The sequence below is a fragment of the Pezoporus wallicus genome, unplaced genomic scaffold (assembly GCF_028554395.1).
Source record: "Pezoporus wallicus isolate ANWC-B61680 ecotype Strahan unplaced genomic scaffold, APGP_CSIRO_Pwel_v1 contig_8208, whole genome shotgun sequence".
NCBI lineage: Eukaryota > Metazoa > Chordata > Aves > Psittaciformes > Psittacidae > Pezoporus > Pezoporus wallicus.
The window spans coordinates 27,746-48,703 of NW_026636668.1; the positions used below are offsets into that span (position 1 = coordinate 27,746).

Here is a 20,958-nt window from a genome sequence, read left to right on the forward strand (position 1 = left end):
CTGATGACATTTGTGTGTCAGCATCTCTTTCACACTGATACACCCTGTTGGTAAAAGGCAGGTGCTCCTCTGTTGTACCACATGCAAGTGCCTAGTTTTTACTTTGTTCAGTCCTTTTGAACAGTTAATTCTTTTTCAGGTGTTGCTCTGCACTCTGCTTTGCAGCTGAACATGACTGTGTTTCCCTCTATGATTCAGAAATGGAAGCCAATATGTCAGAGCAATTTTCTGCTGGTATTCGTAGGCATGTGCTAAGCCTCATCAGTTCAATGTGCCTCCTCTCTGCCTGCACATCCTGAGTCTGATGCTTAGTGTACATTTTCTTAGAGAGCTGCCATACAGGATACATGCTGAAATTGCATAATGGAGTATATTGGCTGACTTAGAGCTACAAGGGCAGAGAGATCTGCCTATCCTTCATCTTCTTCCTTTGTTCTCAGACCTGAGACACCTTTTCCACTCCTTTTCCAAAGCCAGTCAGTCAGACAGGACATACACATATGCATTTAATAACTTCTAAATCTTTTCTTCTGAAGTTCAGGTGAGCTTTTAAGAGACATTTTTAAAAGTAAAATGTTTACCACACAGAGAACTAACTGTGCTTTGTGTTTCATATCCATGTATGCTTCCTTCTTTTTCCTGTCTTTGAAATATCCCCTGTGTATTTTTTCCCTTTCAGAAGAATTCAGCTCCTTAAAAGCATAACTGTGCAGGTAAGACAAAAAAAAAGACTGACTAATTAATATGTTTTTCAAATCTAGCCCTTCTCTTTTCCTATTGAAAGTACAGAAATAAAGGATGGTAATCACGCAAAGAAACTACAAAGAAGTGAAAGTTAAGCCAGGATGGAAATTAGATGATCTCAAATTTCCTTCTTTTCTGCTAGCTTCTGTTATTATACAAGTTGGTTGGGCACCTAGGCCACTGCAAGATAGACAAGTTACTTTTCCTGTAAATATGACACCCTGAAGTAAAAATTTTTGTCCTCGTTGGGTTCTTTGTTTTCCAGCTTGCGAATATCAAGCGAGTCATCTTTCACATACAGGTAGTAACTTGTGTCTTCGTAGCACTGGAACTGCACTGAATCACCTTGGTAATGCATGATGAAAAAGTGATTATCTTCACTCAGCTATGAAAATACACAAAGTAAAGAACATAAGTTATATTTTAATATCCTTTTAAGAGGTTTCCATGTGACAAAAATTAGTGTTTTTTCTGGCTTGTTTTATTTTGAATGCTTTTCTCCAGTAACACATACTTACTAATTTCTAGATAAATCTTTGGCAATACCTAATCATTTCGGGAGAGATTCTATCATAACTATGAGTAAAATAATACCTGCCTCTCTCAAAGGACTGAGTATTTCCAGACCCAAGCATTCTTTTGCTTCATAAAAAGACCAGCAGTTTTCCTCTGCAGTATACCTGTTATTTGGATCATTTAGGATTTTCAGCTGATTATTTTCTTATCACAAACCTACCCCGTCAGTTGTCACTAGCAACAAAATGTCAATCAACAGTTTTTCCTGCCTCTTTTGGAGTGAAATTGGAATGTTTCAGTCTCAATTACTCTTAATCAATTTTTCTTTTACCTGTGATTTTTCTCTCCAGTTTCCAACACACTTTTTTCCAGATACATCTTTGGAGGAATGGCTTTTGTCAAAACAGCCCCTCTGTGTGTCGGAATGTGTCTGGGCTCTCTAGGTACCTCCAGGTGAGGATGGAAAAACAGTTACCAGAAAAAAAACATGTCAGAGAGTGGAAGAGGGCGTGCTGAGAGATAGCCTCTGAAAACATAAGACCTCGGGTTTACAAGCCCTGTTAAATCTACAAGGACAGGTAAGGTCAGGATACCAAGGAGGTGCTGAACCAGCCCAAGGCTTCCAGCACAGACTGGCACCCACAACGGATCATGTAACCCACACCACACCCAAGAAAGCAGCGGTTGCTGTAGGAGGGCAGACTACAGGACAGTGTTTGTAAGCACACCCGCTGACACAAGGCACTGTGTGCATGAGTGACCTTGCGCACAGCTCCCTGGTGTGGGTACGAGGCCCTGCTCCCAAGCGTGTGCACTGGGTGAGGGAGTAGCTGAGAAGACTGTGTGAATAGTTACATGCTGCTAATAGTAAGAGCTCAATTAATAAAGGGTTGAGATTTATGATTCCCCCAACTCAACCTCTTGTCAGGGGGCAGGGAATTCATACCATCTTTTGCAGAAGGCTGGGGTGGTAAATGAATGCATCACAATCAAATTATTTCATCTTCCCTTTTTGAGTGACCTGTTTGAACACCCTCATCCTACCTACAGGACAGTTCTATAAATCTGACCAGTCTGGCATATTACCATAGTGCACAATGTTTAAGGGGACCTCTGAAGTGAAACTGAATGCCTGGGGGAAAGGCTTGCAGCTGTGCTGCATATTACAGCATTGGCAATAATCACCCTTCCACAGAAGGAGGAATGTGTCCTTTCAGCCATTGTGACAAAAGGGGACATAAAGAAAATGTCCTGCAGTTATTATAAAATACATGAAAGCAACTTGAGGATACACCTCCTGTATTAACAAAGATAAAATAAGGAAGAGCTAAAATATTCTGTCCTGATCAAGCCAGGCACAAAGGAGTGAAGGGCACACTACAATCTACATTTTGCCTCAGATGAAACAAGGCACATGATCAAAAACTGCATGAGGCATAAAATGATGAAAAGTGAACAAGCAAAACTGAGCTGCAACCTCAATTGCACCAGTGAAGCTACAGACCTTGGAAATATTACAAATTAATTGTAAGGCACTTTGAATTTGTTATTAAAATGGGGTTGAAGACACACCAGTGTTTTAGTTACTGCTGAGCAGTCCATGCACAGCATCATCAAGACCTTCTTATTTCCCACTCTGCCCCAGCGAGTAGGCTGGGGGTGGACAAAAAAGCTGTGAAAGAACACAGCTGGGACAGCCATCCTGGACTGGCGAAAGGGATACTTCATGCCATATGTCATGGGGAGCCGTAAGGACTAGTGTAGAGAAAGCAGAGGGTGCAGATATTTTTTGCTTCTGAAGTGGCTTTTGCTCAGAGACTGGCTGGGCAATGATCTGCTTACGGGATGAAGTAAGTGCTTCAGCGTCACTTGAGGGTTTTTTACCTTCACATATTATGCTGTCTTTCTCTTGACTCACAAGTTTCACTTACACTCTTGCTATTCTCTCCCCTGTACCACTGGAGGGGAGTGGGATTGAGTGAGTGGCTGTGTGGGGGCTTGGCTGCTGGATGTGACCAACACACCTCAGTGCTTTTCTTTTCACAGATGGTCCTGTCCTGACAAGTGGCAGGGCTGTGATTCCAGCCCTGGGGCAGTCGGTTCCAGGCATGCTGGATATCCCTTCACATGAAAGCAAACTGTGGCCAGCACTCTGCTGCCAAAGGGATCAAGAAAAATGCTTTGGCAATGTTAGCTGTAGCATACACTGACATATTTGACTCCCATTCATATTGGAGCTCTGGACATCTGATACAGCAGCACTCGGTGGTGATATGACTTTTCTCAGGCCAGAATAGTTAACTTCCGCACTCCACTAGATTTTGACATGGGCAATATGGGACTACTGAAGGGTGAGTGAACTTTGCTGATCACTCCTTCATTTTCCAGTAGATGAATTAAAATTTTTGAGCCAAAAAATAACCCCAAACCCACAAGCTGCATGCTGGGTTGATCCCAGCCAGCAGCAGAGCACTGTAAAAATAGCATTGGTGTTTCTGACACAATCAAAAGTTCTGAACCAACATAATTCTGTGGACCTCACCTGCCAGATTTTGCCTGTTTGGAATTCCATTTTCTTTATTATGAGCTATTTAACTGATGGAAAGAGTAAGTCCCACAATCAGATAATGGAATCATAGAACAGTTTGTGTTGGAAGGGATCTTTAGGATCATCTAGTTCCAATCCCCTGCCATGAGCAGCGACACCTCACACTAAACCACATTGTTCAAAGCTCCATTCAACCTGGCCTTGAACACTGCCAGGGATGGGGCAGCCACAGATTCTCTGGGTAACCTGTGCAACAGTGAACAACTTCTTCCTAATATATCTAGTCTAAATCTACCCTCTTTCAGTTTAAAATCGTTGCCCCTTGTCCTGTCACTACTTGCTTTCATACGGAGTCCCTCTCCACATTTCTCCAAGGTCCCCTTTAGGTAGAAGACCACTATAACGTCTCCCCAGAGCCTTCTCCAGGCTGAACAAGCCAGGCTCCCTTGGCCTTTCTCCATAGCAGAGGTGCTCCAGCCCCCTGATTATATTCGTGGCCTCCTCTGGACTCACTCAAGCAGGTCCACATCCCTCTTGTGTTGGGGGCCCCAAAGCTGCATGCAGCACTGCAGGTGGGGTCTCACGAGAGCAGAGCAGAGGGGCAGGATCACCTCCCTCAACCTGCTGGTCACGCTCCTCTTGATGCAGCCCAGGATACGGTGGGTTTCTGGGCTGCGAGTGCACACTGCAGGGTCATGTTGAGCCTCTCACCAACCAACATCCCCAAGTCCTTCTCCTCACGGCTGCTCTCAATCCAGTCTCTGCCCAGCCTGTAGTTGTGCCTGGGATTGCCCTGACCCGGATGCAGGACCTTGCACTTGGACTTGTTGAACTCCTTGAGGTTTGTGCTGTCCCTCTGGATGACATCATTCCAGTGTGTCAACCACATCACGCAGCTTGATGTCATCATCAGACTTGCTGAGGGTACATCAGTACCACTGCCTATGTCACTGACAAAGATGTTAAACAGGATCAGTCCCAACACTGACCCCTGAAGGACACCACTCATCACCATTCTCCACTAGGACACTGAGCCATTGGCTGCAATTCTTTGAGTGTGACCATCCAGTCGATTACTTATCCACCAAGTGGTCCATATGTCACATCTATGTCCCTCTAGTTTAGAGACAGGATGTCATGTGGGACAGTGTCAAATGCTTTGCACAAGTCCAGGTAGATGACTTCAGTCGCTCTTCCCTTATCCACCAATGCTGTCACCCTGTCGTATAAGGATCTTTCATGACTATATAGCTAACTTTTGACTTAATTTGTCTGTCTTGTTTAGCTTCATCCAACTATTCAGCAAACTAGAGAGGACCCTAGAATAAAAGCTGTTAGAGCTCTGAATGGAGGTATGAGAGTTGTAGCCTTTCAGACCTCCAGGCTGGGGAATTCCAGACAAAGTTTTGGGAAAATTGCATCCACCTATCATAACCTAATAACACTGCGTTATCCACCAAGGCAAAACATGGAGAAAAACAGTCAGATCTAGTGATAGAATTATTGACTTCATTAATCTTTCCAGAAAATGTTCCAAGTTGAGAAGGAATTTAGGAGGAATCAACTGAGGAAGGAAAAAGGAAAGAAGTTTTGAAACTGAGGGAAAACTGAGTGCTACTACTACTTAATAAGAGCTGAGAGGGTTAAGTATACAGATACAAAGGTCTGAGAGTGATAAGGTATCATGAACAGTAAAATACTATGGTTGAACCAGAACAGAAATAACACTGAAGGGAGATAATACATGTATGGACCGAAGTAGATGTATATTTCTCCGATAACCAATATACAATGGCTAAACACTCCACTTCGGGAATGTAATTAATGAAAATGGCAAAAAAAAAAAAAAAAAATTAAAACCTATTCCTACATATAACAACACAGAATGTGATCAGCTTTTGTTAGTAATTCCCTCCTCTACTATTTTGCCCCCTGTACTCCCTCCTCCTACAATCTGTTTAGCTCTCTGTGTCCCAAGGATACAGGCTCACCACTGCTACTACATGGCTGCACAATTTTGGTCCAGACTTCTAAGGAAACTGCTAATTTGTGAGGCAGCCTAAAAGAAGAAAGAAGGGCTGGGAACAGTACCAGTCTAGCTGAGAACTCCAGGTCAAATCAAGCCATTGATGCCAACAGCGAATGCTAAGTAAAATTCACTTCAGCATCATGTGTGGCCTACATCAAGTGACAATGTTTATAAATGTAATCTTACTTGCGCTTAAAGAGACTGTGTTGGCTAGTGGGAGAATTATGTATAAGGGGTGGGAAACATCCCATCATTGGCAACGTGTTGTAGGGAGATAGTTGTGAAAACCTTTTCTATTGTGTAGCTAAAGGGAAATACAGTTCTGTATCTCTTAATTCATTCTGTTGTGTGGTTAGCTGCATTTGCTTGTATGATATCATTAATTATGATATCCATGCTCCATTATAGAGTTAAAATAATTACCATTATAAGTAAATGTGAGCCTGCTCCTGAGTGAACCACTGGTGTTGGCCTCTGCAGATGGGTGACTGCAAGCATGTGCAGTGCCTGAGGGAGTAACTTCACATACAATGCAGAGTTTTCCACTCTTACCAACATAGTGTTGCAGTAGATGCTGGCTGTGGTCTGTGTTACCTTCCTTAAGGTTTGATCCCCCCCCAGAATAAGATGTTATTATAAAATATTATTTGCTGTTACAAGCTGTTATTATTTTATTGTGTTAATAACAGCCTAATTGCCAAAGGAACTTTCAATAAATATTGATTGTGAACTCTGCCTCCATAAGCCTTGCTTACAGGAATAGAAATTTATAGCACTCTATGCAACTCTTCCTGCTGGTGTAACAGCAGGCTCCACAGATTCTCGTGTTTCTGGTAATTCTACTGGCAGCCTTCCAGTAAAAAGAAAATGGCTCTCTTTAAGACTTACTATTACTTACTATTTCTCCATCTCAGTTGACTATTCATCCTAAGGATAGTGGGAGCTTAATTCATCACACCAGATACTATTTCCTGTCCAGTGTACTCACTCCAGAAGGTTTATTAAGAATCTCATGATCCAGACTTGATTATGATTTTGCCTCTTGGCTTAACTGGATGTGGTTCAAGTATGGGCTGCTGGTTTCTCCTCACACAAATGAGTAATATTTGTTTTAATTCTACTTGAAGATATCAGCAAGAGACCATAACAAGTAGATCACTGTCTGTCTTGCTAGGTAATGAACAGGTTCTCAGAATCAGTTTTTCATTTTAATTATCTATTTAGAAACCCAGAGTGATGAATAGGTCTCTACAGGCAACTGTTACAGATCTTCTTTCCAGCTGTCCCCCAAACTTGCAGCCATCAAACACTAATTCTTTCCCTATGAACAGCTCCACAGAAAAATGACACATCTTCTTAAAAGAGTATGAAGTACATTTTAGAAGAATGCAATATGACTGTGATAGTTTATATCACACAAGGACTAGAACTAGAAGTTGCCTTATAAATTTCCTAAGCTGCACTGCTTTCTCCTTGAATGTAGAGCCAAGGAACGTTAAGTGCCTCAGCAGGAACTTAAACTGAAGGACTGACATGGATTTTTCAGGCCCAGTAAGGAGAAGTTTTTTTCATTAATTATTGAAAAAAATATACAGTAGTGTAGCTCATTCCTTGAAAGACCGTTTCAGAATGACTTCAAACAAGAAATTTGTTGTGGTTTCAAATTACCAGAGTTCCTTTCTGATTCAGGAGAAATTTTAGGCATGTTAGAAATACTAGGCTGGGAATTTTAGGTTTTCAGTGTTTCACATTTGCTATTATGAAGTTCTGATCCTAGATAGCTTTAATTTTGCTCAGTGAAATTGGAAAGACTGTCTTTTCAATCCCTTGTGTAGCAAGTTCCCTGGACTACTATTATTACTTATATTTCCTTAGGTTTTCATTTTCTCCAGGTTATAATGTCTGTCTAAGGTATCTTACAGAACAAGTAAAGTACTTACTTGTTCTATAAAGTACTTACTGTGTTCACAATATTTTATCACTGGCTCTAGGAAAGAGCCAACAAAATCAAGCTTTGGTCACAAAAACATATTAAGAAACCACCTGTCTACCTGTATTTCTATACAGAGTGCATTAATCCTGGTTTATAATCATCTACTGATGAAGAATTCAGTTTGATAGTATTTCAGGAACTGCTTACTTTTTATATTTATATTAAATTATATATATTTTTTAATGGTTTCGTTACTTCTCAGTAGTTTTTGACAAAGGGTTCACTATTTCTGTAAATTATCATTGTTTTTGTAATCTGACCCTTCTAGACCTGCTAATACACTCATTCAGATTTTCTACATCTCATCTAAGAATTTGTACCTGGTGAAAACTGTTTTGTATTTCCCTGTATTTTATATGAGTATAATACTACAGGAAACATCTCTGTCTTTCATGTTTTGATTGAAAGTCAGATATTTTTCCTGTACATTAAAGGATGCACTCATACATTCAAGCCAAGCCAAAAGTACAGAAAATTTCTTATTCTCCTTTTTTTTTTTTTGAGGAAAATACTAGAGATCAGATGAAGTTAGAAAGCAAAGAATTTGTCACTTAGTGAGTAACAGCAGGATGCATTTAGCTGCACTTCTCACAAACCTGTATTTGCATACACACCCTCTCAGACACACATTTTTACATGTTCAATCATAATCAGATACCTGTTTGACATCAGGATCTTCATGGTTGCATGTTTTCATGTTGCATTTTTCCACTGAAGGATAATCTGGCTCTGAACTGCATGCTTTTAAGACCTGTGTTTATAACCACCCAGATTGGTAATTTTGTCTTCATATTTAGCTCTTTTAATCCACTGAATATCTTATTAATTCTAAAGAACACTCCTTTTTTTTTTTAAAAAAAAAGTAAATTCTATTAATGATTAAATTCAAATTAGCCAAGATTAATAAACTGTCAAGCTTTCAAAACTCATCCCTGAATATATCCCTCTTTTACCATTTGCAATGTAAAATGGAGTGGAATGAAAGCAAATACCAAAGACAGTACTTCAAACTGTCTAATGCCCAAATTCATTTTGCATTGCAGCCAAGACTGAACCATGCTGTAATACCAAATACCGAATTTTTTTCAGAGATAAGGGGACATCTTCCAAACCAGAATTCCTGATGAGATTAAGAAAATTAATTGTATTCTGCTGGGGAAAGAAAAGCCCATGATCTTTCAGAGGTTTTTACATATTTGGAGACACTAAACATGTCTGTCTTAATTTCCAGATAAGAACTGCCTTTAATCATGTAAAGAAACATAGTGTGGTATAACCCAGTACTTTAAAATACGTGGTTGAGAAGTAAAATCCATTAGGGCTCAACTCTTAGCTCTTTCCTTGTTTTGGCAAAACACCTTTGAAACAATTTGTGAAAATGTAATCTCTGAACTACAAAAATTCTTTTAAAAAGATTGCTTTTTCTAGGACAGAAAGGAAAATCCCAATGGGGTAATAGGCTATAAATACAATTAATGTATCTCACAACATTCATTTGCCCAGATAATTTCAGGAAATACATCTTAGGGAAAATCATCTATGAATTAAAACCAAATGAAAAACATCAAAGACTTAATTTGAGGAAACATTTGATGATTTACATCACCATACCATGGCCAACATTAGATGAAGGGTCATTCTTTATCTCAATGTAACCTGTGTAATGAGAGCTTCTTGAACCTTTGCCCTGGTTTAGCGGGTAAACTCTACATAATGTCCTTGCTCAAATGGATTTTAATAAATGTTATAACCCTCCAATATCGAAAGCTATCCTTGCCTGCTCTTCCTACCATAAGCAAACTTTCGCAAAACTGGAGAAAATGAGAATGCTCTCACGATATATGGTAAATGTTTAGAACAGGATATTACATTCAGCTGTATTTTCTTTTAATCACATTCCTTATCTTGTAATTCAGGTTGATTGAGAGAAATATATTTCCCATCTTAAACTTCTCTCTCTCAAAGACAGCATTCATCCTCCTTCCTCCACTTTTATTTCTTACATGTTTTCTGGTTGAGAAGTCTCCTGTCCCTCCACAGACACTGGAACCAATATCCCTAACTGTCATTTAGTGATAGTATCAGCTACTTAACCTAATAAAACAGGTTATTGAAAAAATAGGATTTTTTTTTTTTTTTTTCCCCCAGGAAGTGTAGAGGGAGTTGGTCAGAAGTTGTGAAATGTGGAAGATGGTAAGTAAAAGAATATTAATTTGAAAAGGTCTGGGGGGGAAATTGTCCTATAGTATGAATGAGCAACCCTAAGTTACAAAGGAAATAAACTTACCTTCAGAGAAAGATGCTTCTTACCCTTGCACAATAGGACAAATTCATTAAGCTTTGATCTCTGAGTGAGGATCACCACATTTTTAGAATCTGTTTTACACAGAGGAGAATATTGTAATAAAATACATATCACTTTATAAAATGAAGCAGAGCTGAAAGTATTTTGTACAGAAACAATATTCAGGTTCAATTTACACTGATGCATATAGGACTGGTAACAAATATAATCACTTTTGGTACCATTGTCTTCTGTGGTGCATGTAAAGGTTACGGATTTATGATGCTTTAAGTTTGCTATATACACACTTTACTTGTCTATATTTATAGCTATAGAATATCAGTTATATATTAGTATAGAATATGAACTACAAAGGCATATATATTAGTACTTGGTGCATATATGTAATATACATGCTTATGTAATACGCCTAAATATGCATACTATGGAAAATGTAGGATTTTTTTCCTTTCATTCTCTTCATGCTTTCTTTTCAAAATCTTTCCTCTGTCGTAAATGTGGGTGCATTAGATTTACTTCCTTTTCAGATAACACTGTATTTTCAGCTGCAGGAAATAAGACCATATGAATATTACAGGACACTCCTCAGCCTGATAAACTGACAATAGTCATTACCATACAAAAGCTTCAGCAAAAGGTAGACAGGTCAAGGGACCCTTTGTCAATTGACAGGGTATACAAAAGCCCATGACATTAATAATTATGCAATGATGCTATAACTGCCTGACTGTCTTGCAGATTTACTTCAAATAATACATCTTCTGCTTTTAGAAGTATCTTAGGTGCACTGTTTAAGACAAAAAAAAGATTAAAAAAAAAAGTAGCAGTTATCTGTATGTCTGTCACTGCAGCAACTGAATGCAATCTTTACAGATGTTGGGTAATCATAAATGAACAGTTGCAGTTGAGGAGATTTTTTTTTTCATATTACCTAAGGTATTTTTTAGCCTTAGAAGGACATTCAGAATCAGGAGAACATAGTCATCCCACCTGGCTAATCTTAGCTGCTCTAGTCCTGGCCACAATTTCAGTTGCCCTAATTTACCCAACTGTAATGTTTTTGTGGAAGTCTTCTGAAAGAGTATTTTCTGAGCCAGCTACAGCATGAAAATAGCATAAAATTCCTGTTAAAAAGCAATACACACTCCAGCCTAGTGTATTTTCCTCAATTTACATACGTATTCAGATAAATGTAGTGGAACGTAGAGGGTCTAAGATTCTGCCATTGTTAGTACATTTTGTGACATCACCAGATTGCCTCAGCCACTATGGTCCAGCTTCAGCTGTAGCATGTAAGAGGCACATCATCAGGCAAGAGAGATTTCATATCCATGTTGAGAGTGTTCTGACTTAGATGTAAGAGTGGCAACAGAAGAGATGCAGGAGTCCAGTCAATTCACCGGGGACACATCAATGTGAGTTATGTCCTAGCTATCCTTGGCTTTCTCTGTCTGTAGAATTTACTGTGACTTGTTTATTCTTTATTTAGCTTGAGTAAATCCAAAGAAGTCTAATTTTCCCTGTCACCTCTACAAAATATGACAAGTGGTCTACCAGGCAGACACTGAATGGCAAAGAAAGTAAGGAATCTTCCCATGATTTCATATGTGATGCTTCCACTCTCTGGAGGCTTTTGGATGAATTACTTCACCTATGTGATTACTTACCAGAGTCTAAGGGCTGATTTTACAGATTCATGCAAAGGAAATGCTTTGAAATCAGCTAATACAAAAAAAAAAAAATTCTTGCTTGGGTTGTCCCTGAAATGTGAACCATTGGAATTTGGGAGGATATCAGTATCTTATACTGTAACCTAGAAATCCCATTTGGCCATTGTTCAAGGTATGGTACTGGGCCAGATAGGTATTTCCTCTCATCTATGACAGCAGCCCTTTATGGCTGAAATTGTAATACATTTCTCCTCTGTTGGAGAATACCTGGAATTAAGATATTTTAGATTTTCCCAATAATTTCTTACTCTTCCATAATATTCAAAGAATGTATTTCCTTTTCCTTGACATCCATTTCATTTTGGGTTTCCTCTCCTGTTACAACAGGTCTTTGCTAGCTAAGACCCATATGTCAGCAATACAGCACACACACTTTTCTTGGGAAAAAAAAAAAAAAGAAAAGAAGTTGGATTTTCTAGCTTGTATACATTATATTTCCTCATATACAAACGTCTTCAGTCCAAGCCATTACTTGCTAAGGCAAATTTTGTGACTTCACAGATTTTTTTCTTATGGAACACAGAAGGCTCTTTAATTTTTAGAGTTGTCCAGCAACCTGACTTAAATGAAAATCTGGTATAATATGTTACTTCTCTGTAAAGTCTACATATAAATATTTACTTTTCCAACTCTCAAATGCCTCTTCAATACCACGCCCTAACAAAGAGAATGATACCTTTTATTCTAACAGAAGTCTTACCAGTAACTGCTGATTCATTCCTGGTAAACACACTTAACCACGCAATATCTAAAATAAAAGATATTTAATAAATATGTGGAATTGTTTAAATTTAAAAGCACTGTAAGCAATTTAAAGAATTATTTTAAAACATAATCTGAAAGAGACTGAGTAATAACAATTGGCATCAGACTACATTTCTTGCAGGTTTCTGAATTCATATAACCCCAGAAGACCGTGCAGTTAGACTTGTGAACAGGTACCCTGAAGTCTGAACTTTGAGGCTAATAAATGTATTGATTGAAGAATTATCTTTTGCAAAAGAGAATGCACCTGAGAAAACAGAAGTCAGTAATGAGATGTAAGGCCTAAAATGCTATTGAAGAGAAGCCTGGAAGTCTTTGGCAGCAGATGTGAGGACCCTAATAAGAAATGTAAAAGATTGGAAAATAACACATAGCAATAGCAGATGGTTTCTGGCTTTTCCAACAACAGCCTGAATCACTATCTGTGAAAACATCACTCACTTCAGGTCAAAGTCACAATCATCTGGGTTACAGATGTTTCCTAATATGTTGCCTGAACTGTATTGTCATTAATATATGTTTGCTGTGATTGTGTTTACATATACAAGAATATCACATAGCATTTTCTTTTTTTTTTCCTTTTCCTCTAGGAACATCAGTATCTTCTGCATCAGGATTGTCATACTACAAATCTATTCACAAACTGTTTCTATTGTATACTTCTACAGATTATGGTTCTGTTCATAAATTAGCAATACCAATTGTATAGTTTACTTCAAAATTCTATGAAGTTATCAAGTAAAAGATACTTCAAAAGATATAAAGCACACTTCAATATATTATCAGTGCAGCTGCCATTATTCACAATTTAATAGAATAAAAATAACACTAGCTTATAAATATATCAAAGAAGCCTTACTCTGTCTTTGTCTGAAGCATATGTAATGGACTTCTCATTCCTGTGAAAGCTGAAGGTTTGTAAGAAATAAAGTTTCAGTAACTTAATAGCTATCTTAAAGATTTCATCTTTTTCCTGTATTTTGGGTAGAAATATGGTTTATTGGTTTTTGTTCTCCCTACTTTCACATCTCTGGAAAATGTATAATTCTAGAATAATTGCATTTGTTGTTATTTGCCTCTTATCTACTGAAAGAATACCCTCTAACAACTAATGTTCTGATGTTACTTATGATATCATTTTTAGTGTCAGAGAAGCCCCACTTGAGATAAGAGTTCCATGAAACTTAAAATAATCCCCCAAATTCCAAAATCTCTTCTATTTTGGTCTTTTTTTCCATTTTGACCTTGTCTCTGAGGATTATCTTTGCTTTCACTGTCTTCATAGTAAATATCTAGACCTCCCATTGACTAAAATGGGGGTGAACAAAGTAATCTTCTTACCATCTAAGTATATTAATGATAATACTGTACATACCGTAAACTGGAATAAAACTTTTCTTATATCACTATTGATATTCATGAAGATGCACTAAAACATTATGTTTACAGAAAAGATAGAATCACAGAATCATTTAGGTTGGAAAAGACCTTAGAATCATCTATGCCAACCATTAACACAGCACTGCCAAGTTCACCACTGGACCATGTCACTAGCACAGCATCTATACGTCTTTTGAACACCTACAGGGCTGGTGACTGAACCCTTCCCTGGGCAGTCTGTTCCAGTGCTTGACAACCCTTTCGGTGACGACATTTTTCCTAATATCCAATTTAAAACTCACCTGGTGCAACTTGAGGTAATTTCCTCTTGTCCTATCACTTGTTACTTGTGAGAAGAGACTCACCTCACCTCACTACAGCCTCCTTTCAGGTAGTTGTGAAGGACGATAAGGTCCCCCCTGCACATCCTTTTCTCCAGGCTAAACAATCCCAGTTCCCTCAGTGGCTTCTCATCAGACTTGTGCTCTCTAGACCCTTCAGCAGGTTTTCTGCCCTTCTCTGGACATACTCCAGCACCTCAATGTCTTTCTTGTAGTGAGGGGCCCACATAACAGTATATTAAATAATATCCTATAGTACTATGCATACAGTTGGCAAGTTTTGGTATAAAAAGCACACTACCTTCATGGGATTGTGAATCCTTGGTTGATATTTCATGGTGACCATCTTCATCTATGTCAAAATGCACTGTTTTTGAATCTTCAGTCAGTATATAGCATTTCAGTGTTTCTCGCAAACACAATGCTAATAAAAAATGAGACTTAATTAATTTTACTGGCAACAGGAAAATGGTAAAAATCCATATAAAAAGATCAAGTGTATTTTCACAGCAATCTTTGCTTGGCAATCTATGTATACTTGAACTATGAACAGTATAGCTAACATATAGTAGAAATCATACACTGGGTTTAAGCAGCTGCTTGAGGGGCTTGATGGTGGTATAAAGAAGGAAAGCATAGATTTCTTTTCTTGGAAGGTTATGTCAGTGAGAAGAGGAAATGTATGCTGAACCTTTTGGGAAGTTCACAGGTGCGAAAACTTCAGCTTGACAAAATGCCTTCCAATCCAAGAGCTTGAGGGATAGTGTAAGAATGTGGGAGTGTGGAGGTGAGGTGATGTGGACAATGTCCAGATGGCTGTAGTGAAAGAGATTGTGGGGATGGGAGTAATTTGAACATAAGAAAGGGGTCAAAATGAGGAGCTGGCTGGTGAATGAATTATTTTACAGTGGGGGAAAGATCCCTGTGAGAAACCAGAGCCAGAGCAAGGCTGTGCACAGGAGCCTGCACACAGAGAAACATGAAAAACACAGAGTTAAGTGACAAGATTTCATTCTGAGGAAGAGGTGAAATGGGAAGTATCTCTGCAGCATACTGTTTCTAGTCTAGTTTCTTTTATGTCACAGGTAGTCACCTCTCTCTCAGTTTTGCACTTTGAAAACTGGATCTGCATACAGACAAAAGTTTTAGGTTAGAGTGCTTATGGCTATAAAATAGTAGCATTTATTTTGGTGACCTGATGTCTCTTACTGAAAAAAAAACAGGTCTTCGTAGCTAAAGGCTGTCTACAAGGAAGTGCTTCCCTATCACTACTTAACAAAACTGTGCTATTCTGGATGTCAGAAGTATCTAAGCCCAGATTCTTGGGTGTCTGACACCTACAGAATAACTATGAGGCACAATGTTGATTACGGTAGGCCAAATACTGTTTTCCTGGAATAGGTTTTCTACTTTCATATTCAGTTAAGACATTTATCAGACCACACAGACCACACTGGGTGTGCTGTGAGATAAACAGTCCTTTCTTCACCAGACCAATTAGCCAAATAAAACAACAGGATACTCAAAACGCATCAGCAGAGACCTAACATTCTGGGAATGCTAGACTTCACTGAAAACTTTGTTACTCATTTTATATTGATGTAACTCCTCTGAAACATCTGTATTTAAGCAGACATTTTGAAAGAAACAAAGTTGTTTCCAAGAAGCTTTCTTTCCACCCTGTTCAGGCTGAGCAGAAATTCTGCACATGAAGTCAACAAAGAAATGGATGATGCACACCCTGACAGCCCAAGTTACACCCTCCAGAAGTGGCAGGTCTGACACATCCTGTGTTGGACCTTCATCACGTGCATAGCTCATCCTCGTGTGGGCAAAGGTCTTCAAAGGCCTTTGAATAACTTGATAACAAAGGCTACCAGGCTTCCAAAAAAAAAAAAAGGTGGATTGTTCTAAAAAGCAACAGGGCAACTACAATAATCAATACAGCAAACCTTCTAAAAATTGTTATAACAGCTACAGTGTAAGAATTCTACTTCCAGCTAGAATCACAAAAACTAGTACAGTGTCCAAAATAAAACAGTAGGCAGGCCTGCTATGTCATTCACTCTTGTCCAGCTAGGTAGAGACATACTTTAGGAATTACTCACCTGGATTTGAGGTGTGAAAAATCTAAATAATTCTAGATTATTTTTTTTTTTACCCTATTAGAGATAAGCTTTTCCAGATACTTAATGTGGTTGCACTCTGCTTTCTGTTGGAATTGTCCTTCCAATATTACAAACACAGCTTTCACTCAGGAAAGTTACCTGGTTTTCTGGAAGCTGTTTTCACAGTTCCCAGCAGAGATTTCCTCTTAACAGACTTCCTTTCATGGAACAACACTTCATATGGCTTCCTGCGGCCTGAGCGGAGCAGCATTGCAAGAGCACTTGAGAAACCCTGGTAACTCGAGTTGCTTCACTTTTCAGTCCTAAAGCAGGAGTTAGAACTTGTCAAAATATTTAATGTTTTGATTGCAAAACAAGTTCACAAAGAGTATATTTACATATATAAATATATTTTGATACGTAACAGTTAAAAGAAGCAGGATAAGCTCAATAGATATTTGACTGTTTACATGACCAAAGCCTATGTCTTCCAAGGCAAAAACAGTGTATTTCCAATTAAACTAAATCAATTACCTACCTATACTTCCACAAAGATGCAGGTCACCATGGATATAGTTGTGTTGAAGGAATATATTTTTAAATACTTCCCCTTAGATAAAATATAGGCACTTCATTTGACTTCAAGTTAATTTATTTATGCTTCTCAATCCAAGGAAGAAAGCTGCACTTTGGAAGCTGGATTGAAAATCATATTCTTTTTGTTCTTCAGAATACAGTTAAAGATAATTACCAAAGCATACATAAGTGATTGAAAATTATGATAAATTCAACACAGCATAATCTGACTTTCAGTAAAGACATGTAGCCATACTGCAACAATTCATATTTTCAAATGATTAATCTTTACTTTCAATTCAATAATTTGACTTCGGTGTGCTTTGCATCTCTTAAAATAATGTTGTATATGTGACTATATTTAAAAAAAAAAAAAAAAAAAAAAAAGAATGTTTTTCAGTTTTCAAAGGCTAGATGAACAAAAGGGAATAAAGTATTACCTAGTCTAGTATCCTAAAGAGGTGCTGGTGTCTAGGAATGGAAGCTACGTTAATTGAGGAACCACATAGGCAGCGAATGAGATATCCTGAAAACACAGCTTAAATCACTGCATTTCAGAAAAGCTAAGGATCTTAATTTGGTTTGAAGAAAAGGAAACTGGAATTCTCATATCTGCACACTCTCCTGAGTGTGACACTCTCCTGGTTATGACAACAGTTTATGTCAAGTGCAGACAGAAAAACCCAAGGAGCTTCATTTTGTCTGGTTCCCTGGGGGATGAACCAAGCAAAGATGTGTATAATTTTAGCCCCATGCAGCTTTGCATAGTAGAACTAAATATCAGTTATGCCAGAGACATCATGGTTCTGACACTGAATTCATGTGGGGGAGGGGGGTTCTGTCTTCTGGTTGAGTTCATTTCACTGATGGCAGAATTCCACTTTAAATATTTATGTGAAAAGGTAGAAATGGAAGAATTCTGTCCCTGACAACTTTCCTGTTACTAGACAACAAAGGCTATCTAAGGCATTTTTTCACTGTTTTTGGCTCTTTAGTTGTAACTAAACATTCAATTAGGCTACTGAAAAGTGAAACATTTACTAGAAAGCATTAACTTTCTAGTAAAGATGTCTCATTTTTCAAATGTCTGATAACTTGTAGTCAGAGGTAGAAAGTAAAGGCTGGATCTTCTTCATCTGGCTGAAATTGTTTCATCACTGAGCGTGTTAAGCAAAAGGGAGCAACTCTGTAGTTTTCCAGAAAGTCCTAACTGTGACCTTCCTTCTGCAAACATGTAACAGAATCAGGCACTGCAAAGTATGGGGCAGTAATACCAGCTTGTGAATCTTGAGAGGCGTTAAGTGTGTTAGGGGTTCAGCATTCACAAAGCATCAAGACCTTGTTAGAATTAGGATGCTCAAAACAAGACAGTTAATCCCTTACAGAACATTCCTACTGAATACAAGTGGAAAACATTACATAACATTCCCACTGAAAATAAGTGCAACTCAAGTTTGGCTGCACTTGGTCAGAATTTCAGAAGGTCCCAATTCCTGATTCTTATACCCAGTGAAGCCATCAGGGAATGGTCTTCTGCTAGATTTTCCCTTCATACACTGCAGCTATTAATGCCAATGTATGTTGAGTTAGTGCTAAATGCTTAAGGAAATATTTTTGGGGGCTTTTGAGAACCAATGTGATACCATGCCAGCCTAGATCCAGAGTCTTGCATCCATACTATTTACACCCACCACTGCAAGAAAAGGAGGATGATTACAAGCCAAGACCCTGAAGAGTTCCTGAAGAGGGAAGACCAGTTCAAAGAAATTTTCAGAACCTTATTTAGGAAGTGGATAAATTCTTAGGAAGTTTTCTATGGAGAAAGTTATACAGGAAATCTTGATATCTGAAGGAATGTACTTAAGTATTTCTGCTTGTTTGAACAAATAGAAAATGGGAGTCTGTGGTAGAATTTCACCTCGGTTAGCTCTCCAGAACAAAGAAGGCTCTCTACAAGAAATAACAAAAGTTTCCATAGCTTGAATTTCCTCACATGTCCCTTAAGACTGAGTCCCATTTCAATAAGCCTTTTCTCTCATGTCACTACTCCCACTTTTTGCATTCTTACTCAGTTTTAAATATCGTGTGTCTCTCCCTATGTGTTTTTGTTTTGTTTTCTGTTATTTTAATCTCTCTCATACCCATTTCTTCAGTTTGTTTCCCTCTTCTTTAATGCGTGTGCTGCTTGGAGATGGCTAGGAAGAGCTGGATACTGTTCTTGGCTGCAGACCTACTCCACTGTTGATTGTTTTGGAAACTTGGGTCTGTTTGTCTCACATCTAAGCTAAGCACAAGGGAAGCAGAAAACTGAAGCTATAGCTCTTGCAGCTGCTGAAATCAGATATACTTGAGCACATTCGTGGCCAATGGCAACAAGGTCACTGTAAAAGCAGAGGGAGTTTGAATTTTTTTCCTGCTACACAGACTGTATCAGTGCATTTATATGAAGGCAGCAGAGAAAGTCTGTTGTATAGCTTCTCTTGCCCTCTTAGCGATCTAATTCGTTCTTAGCCATCATTCTCTCTTTCACTTAGCTACAGATACATCTGATAAAAAACTAGATCAAATTCAGTACATTAAAACAGGATTTAAAATTTTGGAGTCCATTCCCATGGTGATATGATCCAACTATTATCTCATACTGTCTTGGTACATTGATAGCAAGATATCTCTAAGAATGCTTAAGGATCAGAACTTTTTTTGTCGAATTTCTGACAAATATATTGGGTTGCAGCTGACAGTTCTGCTTCCAAATAACATAAGTAACTACTCCAAATTTGTTAAAATCTAACAGTGGATTAAAATGAACTTCACATCCTTTATCCTTATAATATCCTTATAATAAGGCTATCATCTCTTTCAAATCAGACAGACTTTATTAAACCTCTAAACTAGACACAGGAATATATAAAAACAGCTATGAACTAGTCTAATGAAGAGATTTTAGAAGAAAACTCTAAAGTCAACTGAGAAAAAATCACTTTTTGTTAGAATCTTAACAAGCAGTCTGATAAAATAACATTAAATTGAAGCCTATTTAAAACCCTGCTGCTATCTTCTGCTCTTGCTTACCTTATTTTGCCTTTTATTGTCTCTTCTGGGATACTTCTACTCAGCAGAATGCTAGAAGCAGCTCTGTTACAGCCAATTTATTGCCTGAATGCATGGCAGGAAGCCAGACCTCCAAGTAAAATAAATGTCTGACGTGGACCCAATCTTTTAGTTTTCTACATTCGCTTACTACACCAATATTCTCCTGGCTCTAGCTGCTGCTAGCATTTCAGGAGTGCTGGAAATGGTAAGAAAAAACTTTTAACCATCTGTTTCTCTAAGATACCGCAGAATCTGTCTTTTCCTGGAACTGTATGCAAATTTTAGCCATTAGTTCTGAATCTGCCTGAATATAGTCATAAATACCATTCTGATATTTTATGTTATTGATATTGTTCTTGCTAACTGCCATTTCTGCCAAGGCTGATTCCAGAGCAGGTGCTTGGTTTATGGTAGTATAGGCATATTTAAGTTAGGAGTGTAATTTCAGTTGCAGGGAGTTTGAAACAAGTTAACTGCTTAAACATTTACTCAAGTGGGCTTTGCAGGCATTGCAACAGCAATAGTTGGACTGCTTCTGACATAAGTGAACTTACTTAAAGTGGATGCACTGTATTTTTTTGCCCATAAAACCCAGAGAATGTTTTTTATCATACATAGCTCTTTCATTATCATATTTGGCATGTTGAGTTGGCTTTATCTATCTACCTACATACATTCCTAACCCCTGACTCACCTACTGGTCCTCTCCATTCATACACACTAGAGTTGTTTTATTATATAAGCCTTGAATTTTCAAAGGAGTGAATCATATTTTTATATACCTCACTGAAACAATGCAACTCCTCTAAAAAAAATGACTTCCCCCCCGA

General features: G+C 38.2%; 1 protein-coding gene across 2 annotated transcripts; it reads right to left on the reverse strand.

Moving 5' to 3' along the window:
- Positions 1-493: 493 nt before the first annotated feature.
- LOC130594919 (uncharacterized) lies at positions 494-20,335 on the reverse strand. 2 transcript variants are annotated; one of them, XM_057401182.1, is made up of 7 exons: positions 20,108-20,335; positions 16,619-16,782; positions 14,653-14,775; positions 12,542-12,613; positions 10,118-10,206; positions 8,489-8,581; positions 494-1,129 (listed from the first exon to the last, which is right to left on the reverse strand). In XM_057401182.1, the coding sequence occupies exons 2-7, from the start codon at positions 16,728-16,730 to the stop codon at positions 941-943; spliced, it is 678 nt and encodes a 225-aa protein (XP_057257165.1). In that variant the 5' UTR covers positions 16,731-16,782; positions 20,108-20,335; the 3' UTR covers positions 494-940. The 2 variants fall into 2 exon arrangements, with proteins under 2 accessions (XP_057257165.1, XP_057257166.1); XM_057401183.1 differs by having other exon boundaries at positions 12,566-12,613; positions 20,108-20,332.
- Between the last annotated feature and the right edge of the window lie 623 nt (positions 20,336-20,958).

Coding starts and splice junctions, on each gene's coding strand:
- LOC130594919 (XM_057401182.1), bottom strand. CDS start 16,730: ATGCTGCTCCGCTCAGGCCGCAGGAAGCCATATGAAGTGTTGTTCCAT. Junction 14,776..16,618: donor AACAGCTTCCAGAAAACCAG/GTAACTTTCCTG, acceptor ATTTTTTATTAG/CATTGTGTTTGCGAGAAACA. Junction 1,130..8,488: donor AAGATCCTGATGTCAAACAG/GTATCTGATTAT, acceptor GTATTTTCATAG/CTGAGTGAAGATAATCACTT.